Below are 17,882 nucleotides of genomic sequence, written 5' to 3'. Positions count from 1 at the left end.
GCTTTATCTACTCTTATCTGCTTTACTACATCTGTACTTGCGCTACACTTCATGCTACCTCATGTCAGTTACAAAACAATCTGAGGGACCGCAGCACGTGAAGGACCATGGGTACAGTAGACGTCACACTAGGGATAGTAATACAGGCACGCCCTGTTGACGTCCCTTTTCGAGTTCCGAAAACAAGAAATTTAATACTCTGCGGCTACCACTATGTTTGTTTATTAGGTTTATATAGCACTTTAATCTAAAGCGATTTATGATATAACAAGGTACAATAATGAAAGAAGTATATTTACAATCATGAAACAAACTAGTGAAACAATATGTAGAACAATTTACTTAGATGGAGGAGGTGAGGGAAGAGTGAGGAAGAAGGGAGAGGAGGTAGTCCAGGGAAGGAGGAACAATACTTCAATTATCTGGTTCAAATTCAAGTGGGTGTGAGAAGGAAGGGGAAGGGGAGGGTAGGAAAGGGATAGGAGGGGGACAGGGAAGTTGGAGGAAAGAGATGGTAGGGAAGGAAAGTCAAGGGCGAGAGTGGAGAAGAAGGGCTTTCAAGGAGGTGCGGAAGGAGGTGTAGATGGGGATGGAGTGGATAGAGAGAGGTAAGGAGTTCCAATGTAGGGGGGCCAAGAGCTGAAAGGAACGGCAGCGTGAAGAGGCACATGGGGACTGGGGTACAGTGAGTAAGAAGAGGTCAGCAGAGTGGAGAGAACGGGAGGGAGTGAAAAATGAGAGGAGAGAAGAGAGATGGGGGGAGTGTTAGGTAGAATCCTGTGCAGTTCCCTCTGGGACCACTGCACAATATTTAAGACTACAGGTGTTTGTCAGTAAACCCACTTGGTAGCAGTCTGTACCACACAGATTCACTTGGTAGCTGTGGCTGAGCAGTCAGACTTCCCTCAAGAAGAGTTAGGCAGTATACAGAGTATTCACAATAGGTCAAAAGAACACAGTAGAACAAACAAACACTGACCAGAGCTTGGTGTAAAAGAGAGATAATTATTTATTTTAAACCACATCTAATAAAACACACTGACACTAATATCAAGCAGTTCAAAAACACAGTCACTAAAAGATATACATTCCCTTCAACGATTAGTTAGACAAGTCTTAAGTAAGGCAACACTTATTTTCAGACAGCGGTGAGCGCTTAACGAAGATGGCACTCTAATCAGTCGGTTTAAAAGGGAGAGAAAGGCAGAGCAAAGATAGAAACAGATCCCAACACTTTCGGAAGAACACAGTAGGAGAAGAAGGCAGGTTAAAACCGTAAAGTCAAAGTTAACAAGGCCGGACCCACTTTAAGAGGCTCTGGTCGAAATGTGTCCAAGGTCACACGGTTCAAAGTGCCCAAAAGTCTCGCAATCAGTTCAGAAAGAGTTGGACCAAAAAGAAAGGGACCAGTTAGATGGTCAAGGCGGCCAGCCCAGTCCAGAAGGTTAAGGGATTATTATTACCTTGTAGCAATCTTTAGAAAGGGAGGCCTGGCGGACACGGTACCTTAAAGTGGTGAGAATACTCCAGCGGGGGCAGTTGTTCCTGGCAGCGGGTGCAAGTCGGTGCTTCGTCCGGGGGAAGAGAGGATCTCGTCGGGGAGGAAGACAGGAGTCCGTTGCACTGCCAGGGAAGAAACCAGCCGCAGAGTTCTCAGTTAAAAGGAGCGGTCCTTTTATTCGCGGTCCAGTGGTAAGTGGCTATCCGGTTGCCGGGGTGCTTGGCACGGGCAATTCGACCACAAGACGTTCTGGGCTGCGAGAAAAAGAAGGTAAACTGGTTGTGCCCACCAGTCAGGGGAAGAAGACTCTCCAGCCGGGAGATCTTCTCTGTCGTTGGGAAGTGGTGAGTCGGTTCCGCAGGGCTCCACCAGTGGTGTCGTCGTAACAGGTCGGCTCAGCTTCTCCCTCGTTGGATTTTCAGGTCCTGTGGCAACTTCTAAAGTTCCAGTCCCAAAAGCCCTGCTTTTATGCAGCACACCCCAATTCACTCAGCCTAGCTGTCAATCAAACATGCTAAGTGGTGAGCGGCCGGGTCACCACTTGGGCCAATCACACGAGAGTGCGATTTGAGTTACCAAGGTAACTCAGTCCAGGGTGCCTAAACCCCCTCCGATACCCCCTGTGGTATCCAGACAGAGTGGCACCACTTTTGGAGGCTTCTGTGGAGAAGCCCGCCAAAAAGTGGAACAAAGGGCTCAACTTGGGTTGGAGTCACAGAAGAGAACACAAACGCCATTTTAGAATCGAGTTCTGGCAAAAATACCAAGCGGTGAATTAATATTAAATAAATAAACCAGCCGTATGTTCGAGGCTATGAGAATGAAATAATTAAAGTTGGTAGCCTCGAACAATGGGAAAATCCCATAGAGATATATTCGCGGTCGAATATAAAAAGTAGTATCCACTGCCACCAGCCAAAACTCGATCGGGGGGGACGGAGACATGCCCCATCGAATAACAGACCCCGGGGCAATCGAATTGCCCCGACCAGTACGTCCACAATATGATGGTTTGTACTGGTTTCTGTTCATAATTTGGGACTAGTAAAGCCAATGGTGACTTTACATGCCCTGGGAGACGGTAGTCAGTCCTAGGGTATGGAGTCTATGGTGGGGTGTCACTATGACACCCCTGTGTCACTGCACTGAGGGTGCTGTGTAACACACATAGTAAAAACACATTAGACCCTATGGAGTAAAAGACCCCATAGCCCATAAAACACATTAACAGTCAAAGGAACCCCTCAAATCATGTCCAAGAGTGTGAGGAAAAGAGACTCACTCTTGGCAGGAGAAAAAAACAAACTCCAGAAATCCAGCAAAGCTGCTGGGGGACTCACTAGGTTAGGAAATTCAGCCTAAACAGAGAATTCTCCCTAACAGGGAGCAAGGTCATGAAGAGATTTGAAGACCAGACAGAGGAATTGAAATTTAAGTTGGGAGAAAAAGCAAAGCCAGCCAAGGTGAGAGAGTGAGGAGGAAATAGAGTTGCGAGGACCGAGGAGACAGATTACGGATAGAGGAGTGGTAGATGGATTTGTGAGGGGTCAGATAAGAGGCAGGGAGTCCAAAGAGGAGAGAAGAGCAGTAGAAGAGACGGTAGAAGATGAGGGAGGAGATTGAGTTTAGAAGCATGGAAGGTGAGGGAGGAGAAGATCTTACTAATGTTGAAGAGATGGTGACGACAGGCACGAGAAGTGAGTGAAATATGGTGGGAGAAGGAGCGGGAGGAGTCAAAGTAGAGGCCGAGATTGCGAGCATGGGTAGAGATGGCGAGATTGGAAGGGGGAAAGTGTATGAAAGGAGGGGTGGTAGGGGAAAGTGTGTTAGAAGGAAAGAAAAGGACTTCCGTCTTGTCAGTGTTGAGGGAGAGAAAATGGGATGACATCCAGTTTTTGATGGCCGTAAGGCAGGAAGATAAAGTGTGTTGGACATTGGGAGTGAAACAAGAGGAGGAGAGAAAGAGTTGGGTTTCATCGGCGTAGAAATGGTGAGAAATGCCAAAAGAAGAGATAACAGGGGCAAGAAGGGGGATATAGAGAGGGGAAAGAAAAGAGCCAAGTACAGAGCCTTGGGGGACACCGTAGTCCAAGGGGATGTTGGAGGAGGTGCGGCCGCCCCAGGAGACGGCAAAGGAACAATTGGAGAGGTAAGAGGAGAGCCAGGAGAGGACAGAGCCAATGAAGCCAGCGGAGGAAAGAGTACTAAGGAGTAAGGGGTGATCTACGGTATCAAAGGCAGCAGACAGGTCAAGGAGAATGAGGATAGAGGATTGCTTAGACCCTATGGGACAGAAAGGACAGAATTGAGCACGTAAGTGAGAGCAGTCTCAGTGGAGTGTTTAGGGCGGAAACCAGATTGAGAGGGGGAAGGAAAGAGAGTAAGTGGATACAAAAGCTGAGAGTAGGCTAGGCACTCAAAAAGCTTAGAGAGGAAGGGGAGAAGCGAGATTGGACGAAAGTTAGATGCCAGAAGAGGGTTAGCAGAAGGTTTCTTCAGGATGGGAATGATAGTAGCGTGTTTGAATGCTGAAGGAAAGGTGGCGGAGGCGAGACAAATGTTGAAGAAGGTAGTTGGGTAGGGAATGAGGAGGGGGTAGATTTTAGGAATAAGGGAGGTGGGAAGGGGATCAGAGGGGCCAGCAGTAGGGTGAGTTTTGGACAGAAGAAGGGAGACGCAGGATGAAGTGATATGGTAGAAGTTAGACATGCAAGCAGAGGTGGGGGAGAAGGAGGAGGGGGATAGGAAGGGGAGAGGAGGATGTTTTGGCGTAGGGAGAGAATTTTGGATGAGAAGAAGTTGGCAAAGTCGGAGGGAGAGAGAGAGAAGAGTTGGCGGAGGGATCAGGAGTAGGAGGGGAAAGAAGGCGAGCGAGGGTTTGGAAAATTTGGCAGGGGTGTGAGGCTTGTGAGTGGAGAAGGTTAGAGTAGTTGGAGCGTTTGGCTGGTTTGAGGCAAGAGTAGTAGAGAGAGTGATATGAGAAGTAGGAGGATTGATTAGTCAGAGAATTGGATTTGAGCCAACGTCGTTCGAGGCGACGGAGGAGATGATGCATGGACAAAAAGTGAGGGGAAAGCCAGGGTTGCAAAGGTTTGCGAGAAAGGTAGAAGGAATTAAGAGGGTAGAGTTGGTCGAGACTGGAGGAGATGGAGGAAGACAGTGAGGAGAGGGCGTCATTGGCCGAGAGAGAGGAGAATTCAGAGAGAGGGCGAAGGGAAGAAGAGCATGAGTTGAAGAAGAGGGAAGGGTTAAAGTTGCGGAGGTTGCGGCGAGAGAAGCGGGGGGGAGCGGGTGGACAAAGAGGAGGGGGGGAGTAAGGGAGAAGGAGAGTAAGGCGTGGTCCGAGAGATAGTTGGGAAGAGAAGAAACGGATGAGGAGGAGTAGGTTGAGATAAAGATGAGATCGAGAGTGGAGCCAGAGGAGTGGGTTGGAGGAGTAGGGAGGGGAGAGAGGAGAGCGGAGATAGGAGTCTAGTATGGAGAGAAGAGGGGAAGATTGAGAGGAGTTGGAGAGGGAAAGGTTGAAATCACAGAGACCTGAGAGAGGAGTGGGGGAGATGAGAGAGAGAGAGGAGGTGATCCAGGTCCTCGTAAAAAGGAAGAGAGGGGGCCAGGAGGTCTGTAAATAATTAAGAAGGAGATTGCATGAGGGTAAGTGAAGGATCTGAATAGATATTCGAAGGAAGAGAAGGTAGGGAGAGATAGGGTAGGGGTAGAGGAAAGTCATTTAGGGTGGTAGATGATATCGATGCCGCCACCGCGACCAGAGGGGTGTGAGACATGAGAGGAGGAGGAAGAGGGGGTGGTGAGAGGCGCAGGAACAGTGGAATTGATGAGGGGAATCCAAGTTTCCGTGATGCAAAGGAAATGAAGGTTGAGTCAGAAGAACATGTCTAGTGTCGCAGCTGTCTTATTGCAGATGTTTCTGGTATTCCAGAGGGCAATGTTAATGATACTGGAGGGTTTGACAGTAGGGGGGTAGATGAGGTTGGGACGAAGAGGGAGAGTGTGAGGGTGAAAGGGTTGACGGGGGAGGGGGTACGTCGTGAGGGTGGACATGAGAATGTGAGGAAGGAAAAGGAGACGGGGGAGGGAGGGGGGGGAAGGAGAGAGGAGGGTGATCGCGGAGTGGAGCGACAGACTGAGCGCATGAGAAGAAGGGGAATTGAGTACGGGGCAGGTAGCCTCAGCAGCAGAGCGTCCACAGACAGTGTAGTGTGCACAGCAGGTTCCGGAGCGGGAAGGGTGAGGCTAATAGACCAGGGATGGATGAAGCCCTGAAGAGGAGGGGTAGGTAGCCTCACAAGCAGAGCGTCCACAGAGAATCCAGTGAGCACAGTAGGTTGTGGGAGGTATGAGGAAAGGATGAGGCTAATAGGATGGAATAGGTGAGTTCCTGAGGAGCAGGTAGCCTCTGCAGCAGAGGTTCCACAGACAGTCCAATGGGCATAGATGGATCTGAGAGAGGTGAGGAGAGAATGAAGCGAATACGATGGGATAGAAGAGTTGCTGAAGTGGAGGAGTAAGGAGCCTCAGGAGAAGAGCGTCCACAGACAGTTAAGTGAGTGCAGCAGGTTCCGGGGCAAGAAGGAGGAGGCCCTGAAGAGGAGTGGGGTCAGCCAGAGGAGGGCCTGGGTAACTGCAGGCAGCCCATAATAGTGGGAGACAGATGGCAACGGAAGATCAGGAGCAGAATGGACGCGGACACTACACAAGCAGCCACTGGTCTTGAGGTGGTGTCTCAGAACTTGAGGGCACCCGGCCCAGCTGAACAGGAGGCGGGGCAGACCCGCGTTGGCACAGAGCAGAGAGCCGCCCCACTCCACACAAGTGGGCCCATGCAGCACAAGCAGGAACGGGCAAAGCGAGGTGATGCAGGCAAGTGGAGGGACAAACCCAGAGGCCAGGCGGGAGGGGGCAGCCTGGGCGGGCGGCGCAGCAGCAATGAGCAGGAACGCGAGACCTGTGCCAGCACCTAGGCAGCCGCCTGGGAGCAAAGATCCGATAATGCAGCAATCCGTTGCTGCTAAACGCACTCCAGTCTGTGGCGGCACTCAAGCAGCCTCCTGGGAGTTAGGGATCTGGTAGTGTGGCAGTCCGTGACAGCCGGGCACCGCAGGGAAGGCTCTGCAGTGTGGAAGATATAGGCTCCACCCTCAGTACGGCTGCAGCAGCCGAACGCCATTCCAGCATAAATGGCGGCCTATGCATAGCATGTGAAGCGATACAAGCATCAGAAATATGATTACGGTGAGTAATGTATCATATAATATATACTCACTAGTTTGATACGATACAAAACAAAGAAATGCAATATAACAGCATGTATGGCGTGTTCGGCACAACGAGACAACTGTTATTAGAAAACCGTATTGGAAAGTCATGCTAGGACAGTAAAGAAGAATTTAGGGTATCTGGTCCCGGAAAAATCCCAAATTCTGTAAATTTAGATAGTTGAGATTCCAGTCTAAAATAGGAAATTGATCTGACGGCTCCTTCTGCTAGCCAAGCTTGCAATTGCAGCAACATGGGAGAAGATTGAGTCCCCTGACGATAACATGTGGATCCGTACACTCTGCAACACTCTTAAAATGGAGCAGATCTCATGTTCTGAATGGGCATTCTACCAATGTTGTTTTTGTCTGAATATTGGACTTTTAGCAGAAACAAATGCAGTACTGCTATGTTCCACATGACTCTGGGGCACTTGGCATGTTCTATTAACCTGTCTGTCAAATGTAGGTTATTCCATAGGGAGGGAGGAGGGGAGATTTGCTGCATGGGAGCCGTTAAACGGTGCTGTTAAACCCATTCCGCACTATTACGAGGTTCCCTTGCGGGACCCGCTCTGGACGTCTGGTTTTACCAGACGTCCAGAGCGAGTCCCACGAGGGGACCAGGGAGCTAACAAAGGGCCCGTTATTAACGGGCCCTTTGTTAGCTCCCTCCCCATTCCCATTGAGGGGCTTGAATGGGAATGGGGAAGGTCGAATGGGAATGGGGAAGGTCCGGGTTCCCTGAAAGGGGAAATACAGGGCCATCCAAGGTCGGAATGGCCCGGTATTGCCCCATTCAGGGAACCCGGACCAGAGTTTGGAGGCCCAATGTCTTTTGGGAATGAGGGTTCTATTCTAAGAGATGGAAAGTGGCCGGGGCTGGGAGGAGTTGAACATTTCATACTCATTACTCAAACAGATCTATACAAAGAAAAACTGATACATTGGTCATTTGGGTTTCATTGGATTAATTTCAAAGACCTTTGTATTTTATTTGTATGTAATGAGGGGGCCCATCATGGACAAATAAAATTGCAATTAAGTAACCTTTTCATCTGGTATAAGAGAGCATTAATATCTCTTACCTTAAAGCCATAATGAGCTTGATAATGAATGCCTCATGTCAGTCTGTAAACATTAGGCATCAAGATTGGTAATGCAACAAACCAGTACAAAAGGCTTACAGAAAATGCAGCAGTGCCGGATTGTTTGAGAGCAACAGTACTAATTCTGTCAGGTTACAGGCACTGTTTTAATGGCAGCAGTGTAGGTGTGCTGATGCTGCCAGTAGCAGGACTTCCTGCAGTAAGCTAACACTGTGAAAGCACCAAGCGTACATAAGCTGCATTGGACATTGCCAGTGGTTAATGTTGCCCACAACATAAATGAGCTTCCCTATTGTTCATTCCACCCTCTATTGGCCCTGCTTTGGATTCCTTTCAAATAAGTTCAAGGAACACCTTCTTGACGTCCCCTAAAATACACCTATCAACACCTCCTAGTTCAGTAAAGCACCCTTCACAGCACACTCTTGTTCCACCCCGCCACAGCCTCCTAAGCACTATTACGTTTCCCACTAACTGTAAATGTTCTGTTCCCTCATACCCTAAATGCTATGCCCATAACAAATGTTATTTTGTAAGGACTGCTCCCCCTGTAACCATATCCGGCTGCTGCTTTTAAGAGGAGAACAAGTTATCCATCTTTTTATCTTCACACCTCACCACTGTGTAAATATCTCTTCCTGTAACATCCTTCTCCATCTGTTCATAACATTTATCTGGTTCACACAAATTATATATTTCCACGTACTTGTAAAATCGTATCATATTTTGCAGCTCATTGGGAGGTCAATACAGTATTGAGACCTCAGAGTGAATTACCAATTTTTGGCCTGTCCTCCAACGAAGTCCATCCATGAAAAATATTATTTAACTGTATTTGCTTTGGTAGTACTTGCATTTCCAAAGAAGGTGAATTTTGGCTGTGTGGTAATAATGTCTTCTTTGTCGGAAAACAAACAACAATCTACTTTATAATCAAGATCTTATTCTCCAGAAATATCACACTCACCCACGTTACCATCACACTGTCTATTTTACTTTGGCGGTTTGTATATCACTTGAACCGGTTTTATTAACTACTTCTCCCCTTGCTTTATTTTAGTCTTTATCACTCTATAGTCCAGATAGAATATCCTTCATTAAGGAAGGTATTCTTTTATGAACCCACCTTCCCTCACCCAATAACCAATATTTTATTTATTCTTTATTTACTGTCATTCGTTTATTACAAACTTTTCACTTTTCATTCCAACACTCAATTTAATTCCATTTCCCAGTAAAGCAGAAGGACAGAAGATGGAATATAAACTATTTTATTTGCCACATTCTATATTACATTTACATATGTTCTTGTTTTGTTCCTAGGCTGACTGGTGTCTCTGAGATGGCCTCCACAAAGTCTCCAACCTACCCAGCATCAAAGGATAGTATCATGTATTTCATACTGACTGAGAAATGCTCCAGGAATACAGCTTCAGTTGAAGCTGGCACACTATGTTTCATTTCTGATGGAAAGAACCTGGATAGGCTCAAAGACCCCGCCTCTCACAGTACCATAGAGGTTAATTTAATTGAGTCTACTTTATCAATCACCAGATCTAAGATCCCTGTGAACGCACTGCAGCGCCTTACAGAGCACAAAGCTGGATTACTCTATGCTGTTTCTGATGTTGCAGAGCGATGGAACTGTTTCAGGGACAGGAATTTCCTTGAAGATGCCGCAAATGCAAATGTGGGCCAGTACGTTGTAGTGTCTGTTCAAGAGGAGATGTATCCTGCAATTATACGCTACATTGGGAACATTCATGAATCTAGTCCCTTAAAAAAATTCTTCTTTGGGGTGGAGTTGCAGGTAAGTCGAGAACATTTTGTAAAGCATTCCCGATTGGGCCATGAGCCACCAGTATTTGGATGGAGCCTCTGAATAGCGGGGTTGAATGTTACTCTGTCACGTTCACCCACTCTTCCTGATAACGTATGTGTTTTTTGCTGTATTTTGTCTCCATGTTCTTCTTTTCACCTCTTGGATCTTCTTCAAGTTGTTTCCTATTAACCATGTTTATTTATATACTATATATACCATATGCATTGAGGGAACAGCAGAGCTGGTCAAGTATAATAACATTTGTATGTGGGGTAAGGCAATTCCTCTTGTGAAGTATGCTATTGTACATTCTCTTTGTTATGCTGCCACTCAATAGCAACATTTAGGGTGGCTCAAACCACAGATTTACAGGTTTGCTGAGTTCTAGTGAAATTTGTAACATAGGTTGGTTAGAAATGACTGAAACAGGACTTTAAATGGGCTAGGGTTGGCTGGGGCAGAGTCCCGGCAGTGTCCAAAAACAGCTTAAGGAACCCTCCCTGGCTCAGCCAGATCTTTTCCAGACCACCAGTTAATTAGCAGCAGCAGTCCGAGTGCCGGATTTGATGTGTGTGTATCATGAAAAAGATTGGACGTACCAGACTCGCAGTACTTGGCGATATATTTACAGGGAAAACAAGTAGTCATTATCTGCTGTGACACCATATCGGAGCAGGAGCTAGACACAGGTGACATGTTTAAATCAACGTTTTATTAGTTGTGAAGGCATCATGAAGCAAGACACAGACAACCGATTCAAACCTCAAACAAAAATGATTTGTTAACGAAAATGTCAGGATGGTTGAAGGCCTAACTTGCCCTATACTAATGTGTGATTACCCTAACTAAAGAAACTAAGGAAAGTCTCAGTCAGGAAGTTCAACTTAAAAGTCTTGTCTGTGTCCAAAACCTATACTTGCAACTAAAGCTAAACAATGTGTAGGGATGTCAGTAACAAAAGAAATAGTGTTCCAAATAACGTTCTGAGCTTCTTCCAGCTCCTGGCCCCAACTTGAAGACAACAGTTCCAAAAAGGGTCTCAAGGTTTCCATCCTCAAGACCGCACCAAAGTTCATAAGGTCTCAGGTTTCCCTTTCCCAAGACTTCAACTTGTACTTAGTCTCAATTTCTCAGTATTCAAAAACAGTTCCTCCTTCCGAGGCTGAAGTAGCCACTGAGTGGAACACCTTTTTCATCTATCCGGATTGCTTCAAATCATTCTAGTTAATGGGATCTTCTGTGACTTTTCCTAGGAAATCAATACCTTAACCTTCCAGAAGGAACCCCCGATAGTTGTTTAATTGTCGCTTGTTACCTGAACACCATACTCTTCTCTGACGCATTCTTACACTCTGGAGTGTGAGTGACGCTATCTCTAAATCCTATTGCGCATTGCAAGTGCCATCAAGTGTGCTGTTGGGCTGGGACTCTGCTTTTCAGTGCCCTTTTGCTGTGATTTCTACTGTGTTGCCGAGGCGCTGAAGCACTGTATGCGCAAGAGGAAGGATAACTAACATGGATTGGCCATAACAAAGGACTTCTGCAAAGGACTTATAATACCAAACTCCCTTGCGTGGTGCCCCCGCCCCTTACACCCCGAAACAAACAAAATCTGCACTGCACGCACATTGCTGTGCGTGCATTGTAAGTGCCATCAAGTGTGCTGTTGGGCTGTTAGGGTGGGAGGGGGGAGACGGAGCGGTAGAACTCACTCCTGTTCCCGGACTAAAGTTCAGGTAAGGGACTTTTGTAACTCTGCTGAATAAGCAGTAGTCCACTGTATAAACAGTGGTAGTTTTCAAAACAATGGCAAGTGGCTTACGCAGCGGTAAAGCCGTTGGGGCGCCAATGCCATGTAACCCAAATAGCAACCTTAATGTTGATGAAATGCTGTGTGCCGGCAGAAGTAACTACACAGATGTGAGCATCAATGTAATGCTGCCCTCTTCAGTGCAGAACATAGATGGTATGGAGGAAAGGGGCCATGATGTAAATTATCTCTCTGTGGCACCACCCACCTCTAATACCAAAGAAGAGGGCACAGTGGGATCACTGAAGAAGATAGCCCACTCAGTCCAGATTCATCGACCCATAACAAACATAGGCAATTTTGAAGAAAAAATTGCAGAAATATGTCAGATCCAAGATGTAATCATAAGCGGGTCATGTTCTCACTCAGTGGCAAAAACAAGAGAACATGAAATAGTCAGAGGTGGTGAATTTACGCAGGTTCTTGTAATTATTACCACAAACATATCCATGGGAGCTAACGACTCTGCCAAAGACCTATCAATGATCGGTCCAGATATGATGGCAGAATTAGACAAGTCGGTTAGGCTCTCTATAGGCATGCTGAACCCATTAGTACCACGCACCCAGGGTAATGAGGTAATTGGGTATTCCAATTTAAAAGCTCCTTGATGCAACGAGCGTAGCGATGCAAATACTGGCCAGACACATTTAAACATCTTTGATAAACATGACAGTGATTGCCATATGTCATCTGAGGAGGGAAGTTTTAAATCGGGATGTATTAAATCTATTCTGACTAACCCTTGGATAGGTAGAGAGGAAAGAGGTGCAATTATGACAAATGGTGAGGGAGCTAACCTTTACCTTCCCCGTAATGATACGGATTCGCGACCTCCTGGATAAAGGCCACGACCATACTCACTATGAGATTAGGACGATCAAATCCTCCATGACAGAAATACTCGCCAAAATTAATAAGCTTGAGGGATTTGTCATTGGTAGAGAGAATTGTCAAGAAAAACAGAAATAAATATGTACATTACCTAAGGCATTATCGCGAACCTCCAATTGGCAAGACAAAAGTATGCAGTCCTCTGAGTCTAGTGCTTATAGCATTGCTAAAATAGCTAACGATATAAGTGAAATAAAAACTATGCTTAACGACATCAGACCGACTGCACAACAGAACATGGCAGGGCCAACGTCCCAGACCCCCCAGGAGGGAAATGGGTCGTTGGACAGTCCAACTGTTCTAACAAAAATAATAGAACAAATGGAGGCAATGGAAGATAACAACAATTCTAATACTGCAAAGACAGTATTTGTCTAGACCCACTAAGAAGCTCCAGAACCGTGCCTTTAAAAAGAAAAGCTGAGAAAAAACAGAAAGCTGCAAAAGTACTAGAAAAAAACCCAAAGAAGACTACAAAAATAAACGATGAAAGTCCAAAAGCAGGCAAACCCAATATACAAAACAACAATTCTAGTATGAATACTGAGGATGACATAATTGATGTAGAACAACTGAGCGAAGAGAGTCTGGCTGTGCTGTGCCATAAATTATCTAGGCAACCACCGACGACATCCTCTGAAATAGGGAGTAAAGTGAGTGAAGTGGGAAGGAAGGACAGCTTGACCAAAAAGGTGGCCCCGCCTAATATAATGGATGCACTAACAGAAGTGGAGAAAAAACAGACGAATTTGAACAACTATTTTAGCAAGGAAGAAAGGAAACATACGTCCACTCTTCCCACTACTGGTGTGATAGAAGTACCTTCCCAACCTAGTTCAGTGGGGAATAGTAAGGTGTACAAAGGTCCTCCTATAGGGAATAATATGGGCTGTTCATATGCTGAAATATGCACTGGGGAGATGAAAAAGGCCACAGAGTGCACACTGAAAGCACACAAATGCTTTATTATAGTAACTGGATCTGGAAAAACAAGTGAAATAACTAGAGAATGTACAGTTGCGCATTTAGACCAGAAAACTGGTGGGCAATCCTATCACACTGTGGATTCCAAGTTAATACCCAGTGGTATGGTAACGGGCAATCAACAAACTGTAACCCAATTGAAATCAGAGAGGAAAAGCCCAGATACTGGCAGGGAGTATCCCTTGGTAAGTGAAAAAGGGTCTACCATAATGAATGGTTCTGGCAAATCCAGAGAACTAGATGGGGTGAAGCTGGTGGAGCAGGACAAAACAAACAGAACAAACAGACAATGGGCCCCCAGGTAATGTCTTCTGGGTCGGTGATTGATGGATCATCGACCCCAAAACAAGTTGCATATGAGGGGAATAGTACTGATCAGAATTAACACTTAGCTCCCTTTAATGGCAATCACGGGATTGGCTCCCGGCGGGAACTACAGACTGTCCAGACAGATTACTTGTGAAGTACTTATCAGGGAACTGGAATCAGCAAGGAACGCTATTGATAACAAGAAAAGACAAATTAGAACCGAAGGGGTGGAATGTAGTAGGGGGAGAAATATGGGAATCATGGTACATAAACGTGAAACCTCCACCCATTTAGTTCAGTTAGGTGTGGTCCCCTCAGTTGAGACTATATCTACTGGTCTTGGTAATGGCAAGTCAAAAGGAGACTTGTATGATCAAGGAGACAGCCCACGTCAACCCATCAATATGATTGGGTTAGAGGGCAAAGCGAAAATACAAGCTGGTGCGCGGATTAATCGAAGATACCTGTTGGAATTGATAGTCTGTATCCCTCCCCTAAGAATGTTGACAACGACTGACTTTGAAATATCTCTCTACTACGTAAAAATAACTACATAATGACTTATGTCCCATCTGTGAGTATTATAAAATGTATTTGGGCCTACCGGTCTGAATTGATGGAGCTAGGCTTTACCTTGCATACATTTAACAACGAATCAGTGGCAAAAGACGTTTTGCAATATCTGCCACCAAGTAGAGGCAAGGAAGGATGAGGGGTCATTGACAGGTACTCCCGGTCAGAACTCGGACGAAAAAATGTGTATTACTCAATTACTTAATATTGCATCAAATAACAAGGAACTAGCTTCGGTTGATCCGATGCTTAAAGCAATATTTAACAATAAGGGTGCTAAAAATTACAATTAGCAGCAATCAAATTGTATTTTATCTATATACTCATGGAATTCCTGTGCGTTTAATAACATTCCTAAGTATTTGGGTTTGCTCTCTTTTTCGCAAAAGCCTAACCTCTTGTTACTACAGGAAACTAGGCAATTGAAGGTTATCGCACCCATTGTATACATGCAATCAAGGGGAAAGAGGGGCGACCTGTTGGAGGTTTGGCGATAGCAGTTAACAATAGTATCGAATGTGCCTCTAAGCTGTTGGTATTACGTTTAAGGCAATCAAACAGAAACCTATCCTTTTAGTTAATGTATACTGGAATCCTCTAAAAAAACTATTGAGAAAATGTGGAAGAGGTTGATTCATGCTTTGAAATTGCACTTGCATATGAGTTTTTTGCCGATATATAATTCTTGGTGGGGACGTTAACTCATACTGTTTTGAAATGGCTGTAGATTGTGATAATGAAGTATCCAAGATCTCTAGGACGAGAGGGAAGAAATGGGTTCAATTTATGGAAGATTGGGGACTATGTTTTGTTAATTATGCGGGTACATCTCCTAAATACACATGGTCCAGAGGACTGTTGGTCTCAATGATAGACTACTTTTGTGTGTCACAATCATTTGTCCAGCTAATAAAACCAGTGATTGTGCATTCGATTACACACAGTGACCATGCACCAATTGAAATGTGTATTGGTATTCCGTACTCACAACACAAAGTTAATGAGTTACTACAATTAACAGAACTAGATCGATTGAATATATCTATTAAATGGAACCCTGTTCTCTGTTACAAATTAGTTACCTCGATCCAGTGCACACTTGTGAAATTTCACGATCTGTTATGGGCATTGAAACTAAGCATAGTTCAAAAAGATAGAATTATGTCTAATATAGTAAAGACTTCACTATTTGAATTAAAGGCAAGCCAAAAAATGAATAGGCAACCTCAACCAAACGGGAAAAACAACCACAAAGTCATGCTTGCGAAGCGATTAAAGAAATAGAGCCTTGCGAGCATTGAAATATGAAAATCTAAATCCACCAGCATATCTTGTAAAAAAAAGATCTTTTATACAGGAATTTAAAAACAAGGTTAGAGATATTACATTTTCATTATACAATCAAGAAAATTATGATCTAATAAAATAGATTTGCAAGCATGACACACAACGTATATGGGAAATTATTAGACAACCAAACTCATCGGTGAAATATTTAATACCAAACATAATTCCTGCAGAGGAGTGGGAATTGCACATAACGAATAATAATCGTATTCCTGAGCATTTTGAATATTGTATATTTGAGATCAACCTAGGCACAGATGTGACAGTAATCCACTGGTCTGAACAAGATATAGAGTGGGCAATTGGGCAGTTAAATCTATCCAAAGCAGCGGGACCGGATGGGATTCCGCCCTGTGCTTATAAAGCTGATCCGCCTCTTTGGGCAGGAATCTTAATAATAAAATTTGATGACATCATGCGCACTTCAAAAATACTGCACTCGTGGGCGACATCCATCATAGTGCCTATTTTTATAAAGGGTGATCCCGGTAACCTTGAAAATTACCGTCCAACTCACTCATGGATGGAGTTATATTGCATCCCTTGACATATATTCTAAATACCAAATAGGATTTAGAAGTGACATGAGTACAGCACTGAACGCCACCGCTGTTGCACACCTATTAGCCGGCTCCAAAACAAAGGGAGCATGTCTGGTTTATATTGCCTATATTGATATGACCAATGCATTTGACTCTGTCATAAGAAATATGCTGTGGAAGAAAATGCTTGCGCTGGGTATCCCTGTATATTTGATATATTGGATTGTACAGTTACATGTCAACACGGCATATAAGATTAGATTGACAATAGAATGAGCAACAACCAAACTAGTACCTACGCTTAGCTGCGCTATTGTTTAATCTATATCTATATGCAGTTTGGATAACTTGTGGTCTGATCCTAGGGTGTTTGCAGTAAGACATGGTGGACTGAGGCTACATTGGCTGGCCTTCGCCGATGATATTATTTTATTTGATCCTGCACCATCAGGGTTGCAAAGAAAGCTTGAACTCTTCGAGGCCTAGGAGTATGAGCACAACTTGAGACCAAATGCAACTAAAACCACAATGATGGTCTTCAGTGCCAAGAAGAAACAAAAAATGGCTTAGGTGGAAACTGAATGAAATTTAAATTGCTCCGTCGGTCGAGATGATTTATCTTGGGCACATTGTTTCCAACGCATCATCGGTTGGGCTTTTATTTATTTTTATTTATTTATTTATTGCATTTATTACTCGCCCAAACCCTTGGGTACCAGGGCGATGTGAATGAAAGGCTCAAATTAAAAACAAGGCCTCTTTTGAGTCAAATGAAGCTTATCTTCTCCAAATACTGTACATTTTACCTACTACCATTGTTTGCATTTGTGAACATAAAGGTTGAGCCATTATTCTGTACGCTCTTGATATATGCCTGTAGGATCTAGGTAAACAACTCAATGTATTCCAAGGAGGTTTGGTTAAAGCCGCACTCCGCCTCTCTCGGTCTCTCCCAAACTGCATCACGAGACATGAATTCAGGTTAATATCACTATCATGTAGAAAAGAATGGAGGGCCTTAACGAATTACGCAAAAATGCTCGATCCACCAAGCAATTCCCTTTACCAAGACCATCACACAATCATAAACGGTGATAGTACAGGCTCGATCATGCAGTTTCACATAAGGATGATGAATGTTCTGAATAAATTACAGCTTACAACTACCGACTTATGTACCAGACCAGTGTATGTTAAAAAAAATAGTTTGAACTAGATTGGAGTCGAACATTAGATGGTATGAAAAGGTATTCTACTTACACTGAGTATGCAACGTTTAAGCACAAGAGAGATCTTTGTGGTACATACATAGCAATGTTTCCGTGCAATCAGACACGCATGCAGTATGTCCGTTTCAAATTGAACCAATTTCACACCAAGGAACGTACTAAACACTGGGGTGACCCTGATAATAAGCAAAGGGGCACATGTCGCTTTCTGGGGTGTGACGAATCTAATGAAACGATGAAGCATTTAGTACTTGAATGCAGACATTTTAAGGTTGCGAGAACAAAACATCTAATGAAATTTGTAAATATTGATTTTGTTGATGCACTTGCATTCCTATGGAACAGGTTGATGCTGGGTACATATATTCCTTTGATCCTTGCATTGGTCTGTCTTCTGAAAGTAATTGAAGCCGACCTGGAAATATATGACCAGTAATTTAAGAACAATCCAATGAGGATATTTGAAATGCTTATAAGATAATTGTTTCT

The 17,882-nt window shown here is 44.5% G+C and overlaps 1 protein-coding gene across 3 annotated transcripts in view; it reads left to right on the top strand.

Annotated features, from left to right (window-relative positions):
• Positions 1-17,882, top strand: part of LOC138497986 (ubiquitin carboxyl-terminal hydrolase CYLD-like) — a 1,189,455-nt gene that overhangs the window by 193,701 nt on the left and 977,872 nt on the right. For all 3 annotated transcript variants that reach the window (XM_069621757.1, XM_069621758.1, XM_069621759.1), the window contains exon 2: positions 9,207-9,693. In XM_069621757.1, the coding sequence (XP_069477858.1) occupies positions 9,226-9,693 (468 nt within the window). In that variant the 5' untranslated portion in view covers positions 9,207-9,225. The remainder of the gene's footprint in view (positions 1-9,206; positions 9,694-17,882) is intronic.

Source organism: Ambystoma mexicanum, chromosome 5q (genome assembly GCF_040938575.1).
Source record: "Ambystoma mexicanum isolate Mex_15411 chromosome 5q, UKY_AmexF1_1, whole genome shotgun sequence".
NCBI lineage: Eukaryota > Metazoa > Chordata > Amphibia > Caudata > Ambystomatidae > Ambystoma > Ambystoma mexicanum.
Note: the sequence above shows the minus strand (reverse complement) of the source record. Positions and strands in the feature narration are given on the sequence as shown.